Here is a 9,702-nt window from a genome sequence, read left to right as displayed (position 1 = left end):
CGCTGCGGGGTGTGAAGCCAGAGCATGCACCCAGTCTGCCCAGGGCTGTAATTCAGAGCAGTGCCCCTGCACCCCAGGGTGCTGTGTGCCCGGGGCAGTGACTCTGCTGCCTGCAAGGGTCAGCACTCAGCCTGCCCAGGGATCTCCCTATGGCACTGCAGGACAAAGCTTTGGATGAGAGGAGCGACTCCCAGCTTTTCAAGAGGAATATCAAGAGAAGGGCTACTTGAAAGAGAAGGAGCTTTCCTTCTAGTGTCTGTGCTTTCAGTTCCCTAATTTTGGCAGAGACAATGAAGGAAAGAGGGTTTTTTTTGTTTTTTTGTTTTGTTTTGTTTTGGCAAGGAACTGAGAGTCCTAAAGCTTTACTCTAAGAGATTAATAGTCTGTGAGAAACCTCAGCAAGCCCCTTCGGCTCCACCTCCAGCAGCACCTCTGTGGCCATGGTCAGTCCCTCCAATGCAGACACCCTCCTCTGAGCAAGCCCCCTGTGTCTCCCCTCCACCCAGCAGAGCCTCTGCCCTGACAGCCATGGAGTCCAGGGCATGAGCCGCCTCCTCTGCAGCCAGACCTCTGGCAGAGGAGAGGGGCCTCTCTCCTGCCATGGGCCCATTTCATGCTGCCCAACAAAGGGGCTGAGAGCGACTGCCCTGCGATGTCACCGTCTGTGAGGTGGCATGCCCAGCTGGGCAAGGTGAAGGCTTTCCCGAGTGCCTGTCTGTCTCTCTCTCTCCTTGCCTCCCTTGGCAGCAGGATCATGGTGTTGCTCCTTGTTTCCCCTCCTGTTCATGATGCTCCTGTTGTTGCTTTTGGGCTCCCTGGGGTTAGGGGGGTTTCAGCTGCAGTTCAGACACTGATGCTGCAAGTTGTGGAACAGAGGGGTCTGCATGGGAGTGAGGTTTCCCCAGCCCTCTTCTAAGCTGTGCAGCTCCAGGAAAGGCAGTCCGTGGGGCTGGGAAATGAGGTGACTCTCCCTTAAGGAGAGACCATCTTCCGTCCTGATGGTCCTTTGACTGTTTTTCTGTGTTGTGCCAGGCTGGGAGCTGCCCTCCAGAAAGGCACAGCTGTCTCATAGCAACTCTGTGATATCTGAGAGACAAATGAAGAAGCTGCAGAGATGCTGAGAGAATGGAGATGGTGGTGGGAGGGTGTAACTGGGCAGCTGAAAAGAGCCCTGTGTGTCCTTGGCTAGAAGGGGGGTGTGGAGAGCTCCCTCAGGTGCCCTGAGAAAGGATGAGAAGTTTGGAGACCTGCACTTTGAAAGTGGACTCGTCTGCACTCAGCAGGGACTGGTTTCTTTTTAGAGTAACACCATCCTCCAGCTGAAAGAGGTGTGAGCACAGGACAGCTGGCAATGAGACTAATAGACAGACCAGCTGTCCTCACTCTGTAACAAGGAACAGTGGATGTTTTCCTCTCAGGACTCACAGTAGAAATGCTAAGGATTTGTACCTTTCAGGAACACTCTCCCATGGGTGACATCTAAAAGAAAGTAAAATGCCTACAAAATCCCTGAAGCTCTGTTCCTCAAACCTTATCCTTTAGAATTGGGAGTGAGGATGATGTAAAGCTCTTCTACATGATAAGTGTATTTCACCTGACAGAAACTGTGAATGTCAGGGATAGTCAAACCTGTTCCCACTACTGTACAGCAGGACGGACTCCTCTGGAGCCCATGGGCAGAGGCCCCTGCTCCTCACAGCAGCACACTCAGCCAGTGCAAAGTGGAGCTGAAGCAAGGCAGCTGCACAGAGATCGTCTCAGTAAAGAGAGAGGCAATGTGGCGGGTTGTATGAGAACTGCAACATTGGGGTTTTTTTTTTTTTTTTTGGCTTGAAAATTCTCTCCTAACTTCTCAACGTCTTTTCTTCTTGGGACAGTCCGCCATGCCTGGAGATAGCAAAATGTCCAACAGCAGCTCCCTCAATGAGTTCCTCCTCCTGGGGTTTGCAGACACACGGGAGCTGCAGCTCTTGCACTTCTCGCTCTTCCTGGGCATCTACCTGGCTGCCCTCCTGGGCAACGGCCTCATCATCACAGCCGTAGCCTGCGACCACCGCCTCCACACCCCCATGTACTTCTTCCTCCTCAACCTCTCCCTCCTTGACCTTGGCACCATCTCCACCACTATCCCCAAATCCATGGCCAATTCCCTGTGGGACACGACGGCCATTTCCTACTTGGGATGTGCTGCTCAGGTCTTCCTATTTGTCTTCTTGTTTGGGGGAGAGTATTCTCTCCTCACAGTCATGGCCTATGACCGCTACATTGCCATCTGCAGACCCCTGCACTACGGGACCCTCATGGGCAGCAGAGCTTGTGTCCAAATGGCAGCAGCTGCCTGGGCCAGTGGTTTTCTCAATGCTCTCCTGCACACTGCTAACACATTTTCAATACCACTCTGCCAAGGCAACACAGTGGACCAGTTCTTCTGTGAAATCCCCCAGATCCTCAAGCTCTCCTGCTCAGACGCCTACCTCACGGAAGTGGGGCTTATTGTGGTTAGTGCCTGTTTAGGCTTTGTGTGTTTCGTTTTCATTGTGCTGTCCTACATGCAGATCTTCACTGCTGTGCTGAGGATCCCCTCTGAGCAGGGCCGGCACAAAGCCTTTTCCATGTGCCTCCCGCACCTGGCCGTGGTCTCCCTGTTCATCAGCACCTCATTTTTTGCCTACCTGAAGCCCCCCTCCCTCTCCTCCCCAGCTCTGGATCTGGTGCTGGCTGTTCTGTACTCAGTGGTGCCTCCAGCAGTGAACCCCCTCATCTACAGCATGAGGAACAAGGAGCTCAAGGATGCCCTGAGGAAAGTGATTTCATGGACATTTTTCAACCATGGTAAAATTGCCATTTCTCTCCACAAATGAATCCCACTGTCTCCCACACCAGGACGATGTGTTGTTCACTTTATTTTCATTATTACTCTTATTACTATTATTAGTAGTATTATTTGTTATATTGCTGTGCAAATGCTTGGATTCATTCCACTTTTACTGAGACTGCTCCGTCTCACCCGATGTCTACATAAAATTCTGTCTAATTAATAATAACCGGGTCAGAGCTGACTCCCTCACAGTATCTCTGTAATAAAGCAGGTTCTACCCAGTGCCATGCATGAAGGCTGGGCTTCCTCCAAAGCTGCTGTCAAGAATAGGCCCAAGGAATTGCACTCCAGAAGGGCCTGCTGAGTAGGGGTTGTCCATGGGTTCAGGAGCAAAAAGCTCATAATCGTGTAATGATCTCTTAGAGACCAAGGGCTGGATTTAGCACTCCCCCATCAGTGTCCAGTGATAGTGGAGGGGATGAATGGTCATGACTTTACATACCCAGAGCTGTGCCACATGTTAAGGCCCCGTGTCAGATGCCTGTCCTTCTGGAGGGGAAGCTGGAGCTGCCAGGAGAGCACAGGGGATCTGCTGGGAGAGCGTGTGCCTGGCATGGGCAGTGAGGGGAGCCTCACAAAGGGAGAGGTCCTCCAAGGTGGAGTCACTTAAAGTGCAAAACCCAGGGATCTGCAGGCAAAGGAGGCCTCTGCAATCCCAGCAGAGGCAGTGAGGACCCAGCTGGCATAGGGAAGGGAGACTGGAGAGCAATTCGTGTCACCCTCTGTGAAATTCCAGAACCAGGATCTAGAGGTGCACCTGGACACAACTAGCACCCTTGGAAATCCTCCATAGACCCTGCAAGCACCTGACACATCTGCAGTCCCTGGAGGGATTAGAAGCTGTCATCCCCATTTGGTTGGGTCTGATTCCCACCCTGACCAGCACGGCCAGTGCAGAGTCACCCCGTGGCCTCACAGCCTGCTTGCTTTGCAGAGCAGCACCGTCAGCTCAGGGTCCTGTGGGAGAACAGGGGAGGGGTATGGGAATGGCCGGCAGGATCAGAGGAAGGTTTGGGAGAGATGAGAAGAAAGTGGAACTGGGCTTAAAAGTGTCTTGGGGAGAAAAAAGCTGACATTTAATCCAAGACAATGTTCAGGTTGTGGGTACAATAAAGTGAGCTCACGGTGCAGAGCCAGAAGCCCTCACTGTCTTGGCCCTCCACATGGCCTGGGAAGTGGCTGAAGAAGCATTAATGTTCCCCACCCTCCCAGCTCATCATGCCATCCTCTATCCTGATGGGTGGCACCAAAAAGAAGCCTGGGACCCTTTGTCAGAGCTTGCATTGAAAGAAGCAGGACCCGGGAGCTACATCAGTTTGCTGCTGTCCCCACATATTCTTGCGACAATCTCCCCCACCCTGTGCGCTGGTTCTTATCCCAAAAGTCACACCCAGACAAGGCTCCATGCCTAGCTAGAGGATTGGATGTCCAGCCGTGAGTCTTGGCAGGATGAGCCCTCTCCCGGGTCCTCTGCAGGGCTGGCAGGGAGCATGGGCCTGTAGACCATCTTCATCTTGTGGGGGGCCTCAAACAGGGCTGCATCTCTGGCCAGCACTGGCCATTCCCCACTGTAGTGAGAACACCTGTGGAAGACCTGGCGAGGAGTCGGGGACTGGCAGAGTGTGTGGCAGCAGCCCCAGCATGTGAAACTACACACTGACCAAATTCCCATCAAGGCCAGACATGTATATTCCCTTTTGTCAAGAACGTCTAGCTGCTCCCTGGAGAGTAGCTTCTCTAGGTTAGCACAGCTGAGATAAGGAAATAGTTCTAGTAGACTTAAGGGGCCCTTAGGATACAATGAGTCGAGCCCTGCCTGGGTGTCTGACCCATGAGTCCCACCTGGGTGTCCAATCCGTGTGTCCGTCCCGTGCTTCTAGCAGCCTCCCATCAGCAACCCCTTCGAACATTTCCCAGGACTCCCCGTGCAGTCCATAGTGTAAGGTTTTTATTAAATCTATCCTGTTTAATCCCTTACGAACCTTGAGTGTCTCTCTCCGCTGGTGTGCGACCTTCTCTTGCCTGCCTTGCGGTCACATTTGGCGTAGTTGGCAGGAGAACGGTGTGGAGATAACTCTTTGGAGGCGAAAGGACATGGAGGAGGCAGGGAGCCATGCTCCTGGGTGGCCGTTACAGGTCGGTGGGCACCCATGGCTAGCAAGCTGGTGGGGTAGGTCACCCCCACAGCATGGCCGGAGCTAGAGAGTGAGCTGGGGGGATCCCCAGAGCGGCTTCTGGAACTGGTTTCCAAGCTCCAGCTGGAAAAAACAGGGCTGGCAGTGCACAAGGTAGTGGAGGATCTGGGGCGGATCCTCCTGACTGCTCTCTGCACCCTGGACAAGGCGTTACTGATGCAGCACCAGTGAAACGGGCAGTTGGAAAGTGAACTCAAAGCTGCTAAGGAGGCTTGCCAAGCCTCCCAGGAGGCTGCAACTGCAGATGGAGCCAAGAAGCTGTAGCACCAACATGCCGTTTTGGCTGCCCACATTGCAAATTGCCAGAGTTGACGGGGGGTCGGCGAGATGTCCATCCCCTGGTGGTGTGGGCACTGGTGCGAAAAGCAGATTGGGATCCAGAAACTTGGGATGGGAACATCTGGGACCCTGACGAGGCCCCCAGCTTGGAATCAGACACAGAGCAGGAGGGGGAGGCAGCTGCCCGGCCGGTGGCAGAGCAGCTGCTCACTGGACCAAATGCAGCCAATCTGCAAGGGACCACAACTACTGGTGATTTTAAAGCCTCAGAGCTGCAGGATGTGCAGGGTGCTGCAGGCAGCAGCCCTGTGAAGGCTTGTTAGAGTGGCTGTTCAGGCTGTGGGGCGATGGGGCAGAGATGGTTTATTTTACTAGAGAGGAGCTTGGTAGGACGGAGCTCTGCCCCAGGATCCGAGGAGAGCGCAAGGGGGATCCATGACACCCACTGCCCCACCAGCAGCGTGCATGGAGGGGGAGCTGCCAGTGGCACAAACAGGGGCCAGGCAGTGTTGCCCCCGTTGCACCCGCTTAGCTCCACAGCAGTTGTGGACCAATAAGGGATATATCTGCAGAGGACAAAAGCCTGGGGACGTGTGGCAAACTGATCATATCGGACCCTTACAGGAGAGCCAGCAGCACAGATATGTCCTGGCTGCTGTAGGTACCTGCTCTGGTCTGTTGTACACCCGCTCCTGCACCACAGACACCCAAGTTCACACCATGAAGGCACTGGAAGATTTGATTGGGTTATACGGTTCCCCAGTGGAAATCCAAAGTGATCAGGGCACTCATTTTACAGGCAATGATGTTCAGAACCGGGCTGGAGAGGGGGGAATAGCCTGGACATATCACATACCCTGCCTTCTGCAAAGGGCAGGACTGACAGAGCAAATGAACAGGCTGCTCAAAGAGCAGCTGTGCAAATTGTCCTCTGCTGGTACCTTCACAGATTGGAGCAATAATGTTCCCCAGGCAGCTACCTACCTCAGTGACCACCCACCATGTGGCTCTACACCGTATGCTCATTTCCAAGGGGAATCCATGGAGCAGACGTGTGCTCAGAGTGCAACGGCTGCACCCCCAAACCTGCCTCCCCATGTGAGCCAAGCCCGGGAGTGCAGGGTTGGGTCTGCGATTGCCACACAAAGAAATAACTCTGGAAGCGGAGAGCCAGCATCTTGTGAGTGTGCGGTTGGTGGTCACCATACCTCAGAAGCATTATGGTCACTTGGTGCCCAGCAATAGTTTAGCTCTCCAGGGTGGGGGTGGGCATCGTTGCAGGTGTCATTGACTTGAACTGTCCTTGAGGAGGTGAGAATTGTGATCCACTACACCAGATCCCAACCCCTGCGATGTACACAGGGAGACCCAACAGCCCAACTGATATCTGAGCAGATAGGGGTCCCCACTGCCCAGGCAGGTGATTCTTGCAGCCCACTCAGCATCCAGGTGGTGTTGGGTATAGAGGGTGCATGATCCGACTAAACCCAAACAGTTGGAGGGGGAAATCATTGCTGATGGGCCAGGAGGCACCCACCTGGGACTAATCAAAGGGGAAAGTGCCTCAGTCCATGTTCCCTCCAGGAGATTCTCACCCAGAGAACCGAGACCTGATGAGTATGCTGAGTGGAGCTGCGACATTGCTGCTCTCCATCCTAACCCTGTACTCTGACGGCAGTTGGGACACCGACAAACCTGCAGTCAGCACATCAAACCCAACATCCAGAAGATTATGAGCCTACTCCAAGCACTAAGTGATGTCAAATCCAAAGAATCAGTGTGGGACAACCCCTGGCAGTGACTGTCATCATGGCTGTCGAATTTAGGACAGTGGGAGAATGCATTAAACTCTTGGTCTTCTGGGCAGATTGTTTTTGCTTGCATGTATGCTATAATTTACTATATATTTGCTATAATTTAGTTGCTTGTACACCTTAGCTGTCAGTTCAGCTAATGCCTGAAAGGCATGTCCAAACCTTGCCTACACACTGGTGGCACCAACACCACGTCTCTGTCAGTCAGGGGGTGGAGTGCAGTGAGAACTGGTGAGGAGTCAGGGGACTGGCAGAGTACGTGATCACAGCCCCAGCGTGTGCTGTCTGCACGCTGACCAAAACTCGTCAAGGCCAGAAATGTTTATTCCATTTTGTCAAGCACATCTACCTCCTTTGCAGCCAGGAGCTACTCAAGGTTAGCACAGCTGAGATAAGGAAAATAGTTCTAGGAGATAAAAGGGGCCCTTAGGATACACAGAGTGAGTCCCGCCTGGGCATCTGACCCGTGCGTCCAACAGTCTCCCATCAGCAATTCCCCCCACACAGTTCCCAGTCCATTAAATCTACTCTGTTTAACCCCTCATGAACCTCAAGTGTCCCTCTACAACATTATCCAACCCTCCCTTTCCTGCCTTACGGTCACACCATCATCACACTGTCCCAGAAAAAAACCAGCACATTTCTGTTTACACTTTTCCCATGGGCCCTGGTTTTGCTTGCCTTGCTCCCTCATTTGGTGTTTCTGAGATTGTTGCCTTGGTAATTCCTGTTTCAGCCAGGAATTCCATTGAACTACAACCTCCTTTTATTACTCGTGGTGTCCTGCAATCCCTCATGCTGTTATCCTGCTGGAGACACCATAAGTCAGCGTGAGCCATCTGCACACACACACATTCACAGCTGACATAGGAGAGCTTCAGCCTGGGGGACCTTTAGAAACCTGAGGGTTTGGCCAACAGAAACCTCCTGAAGTTTTCCAAGGGGAAGGGGCAAGTCCTGCACCTGGGGAAGGATAACTCCATGCATCAGGGCAGGTTGGGACCTTACCAGCTGAGGAGTGACCCTGAGGAGATGGGCCTGGGCATCATGAGAAATGCCATACACACCAGTGGGGCACACTCATTGTGAATAAGGCCAGAGGTCCATGGGCTACATTAGGAAGAGCTTGGCCAGCAGACCAGGGGAGCCATTTTCCCCCTCAACTCAGCACTGGGGTGGCCACAGCTGCAGTAGTGTGTCCCAGGGTGGGACTCCCAGGAGCTTCTCTTGGTAGTGGGAAACAGCATGAGAAGGGGAAACGGTCACAAACTGCAGCTTGGGAGGTTCAGACTGGACATTAACGTCAATAAATGTCACTCAAAGAGTAGTGCTGTGCTGCCAGAGATCACCCAGAGGGAGTCTGTGATCAGCCCCTGGCTCTGTGTTTCAAGGAACAGCCAGTGAGGATGGAGAGACACCAGTAAAGGGAGGGAGATCCTGGAGTGAGAGAGAGCAAGTTGGGGAAGCAGGTTTACAGTCTGCTGGGACACGGCAGCAGGCGTGGGACAGTGTAGGACAGCCTGTGGTGGAGACAGTCGAGGGCACAGGCAAGCCTGAGGGCCGCTTGTCCCCCAGGAGACCCCAAGAGATGTCGTGTCCTTGTCCTCTCAGCATTGCACACACACCCCTGCAGCCTGCCCCCAGGAAGAGCCCTGGGAAACGTGGGAGAAAAGGATCTGCCTTCCCAGGGGCTGGGTGTCCATCCTTGCCCATTTTGCTTGATCAAGCACATCAAGGTTGACTTGGCATTAGAAACACCTGCACATTTCCTTTGCCTGCTTGTAGTCAGTGATCACAATTCTCTGCTCAGATCAGCCCCTGGGGAGACTTTGTTGCTCATGGCTCTCAATGGGACCCACTAACACTCAAAGAAATTTTGGGCTTTGCTTCTTTGACTTCTGGGACATTTTCTGCAATATCCTGCGAGGAGCTGTGGTTCATGGACTCAGCACCAAATCCACCATGGGGATCATTAAAATGCAAAAGCCCTGATGAACCACATCTCTTCCTGTAATTTTCTTCAAATCTTGTATGGCTAATGGAAGATGTTTCGGGAGTGTAGCTGAAAGATGGAGACTGCAATAGTATTCAAGCATTTCTGCTTTGAAAGGGTGGTGGTTTTTTCCGGATTATTTATTTATTCGGATTATTATTTTCCCACTTTCAGAATAAGGGACAGCAACATTCTCTAGTTGAGATCGATCCAGAGTGTCTCCTAGTGAAGTCTGGACATGTAGCCAACACCTGGGGCTGGCACCGCCAGGGTGGGTCGGGAGAGGGCAGCTCCCCTCCGCCACACTGGGGCTGGGGCTGGGCACAGCGTTTCCCTGGGGAGCTCCATGAGGAGACGCTCCAGGGAATCCTCCACCTCTGCCCTGGCAGCAGCACCGGTGCTCAAGGTGCTGGGGTGGAAGTGCTCAGAGGGTGGAAGGGGCATGGGCTGCCCAGGGGGAGCATCAAGACCCTGTCCGTGCACAAAGGGATGGAGTGAGGAAAGCCAGAGCCTGGCTGGAGCTGCAACCAGATGCCTTGGACA

At 53.2% G+C, this 9,702-nt stretch overlaps 1 protein-coding gene across 1 annotated transcript; it reads left to right on the top strand.

Moving 5' to 3' along the window:
- The first annotated feature begins 1,883 nt into the window (after positions 1-1,883).
- Positions 1,884-2,861, top strand: LOC135326161 (olfactory receptor 14A16-like). The gene has a single exon (XM_064504009.1). The coding sequence runs from the start codon at positions 1,884-1,886 to the stop codon at positions 2,859-2,861; it is 978 nt and encodes a 325-aa protein (XP_064360079.1).
- Positions 2,862-9,702: the final 6,841 nt, after the last annotated feature.

This window comes from Dromaius novaehollandiae, unplaced genomic scaffold (genome assembly GCF_036370855.1).
Source record: "Dromaius novaehollandiae isolate bDroNov1 unplaced genomic scaffold, bDroNov1.hap1 HAP1_SCAFFOLD_37, whole genome shotgun sequence".
Classification (NCBI taxonomy): domain Eukaryota; kingdom Metazoa; phylum Chordata; class Aves; order Casuariiformes; family Dromaiidae; genus Dromaius; species Dromaius novaehollandiae.
This window is presented reverse-complemented; position numbering and strand designations above follow the sequence as displayed.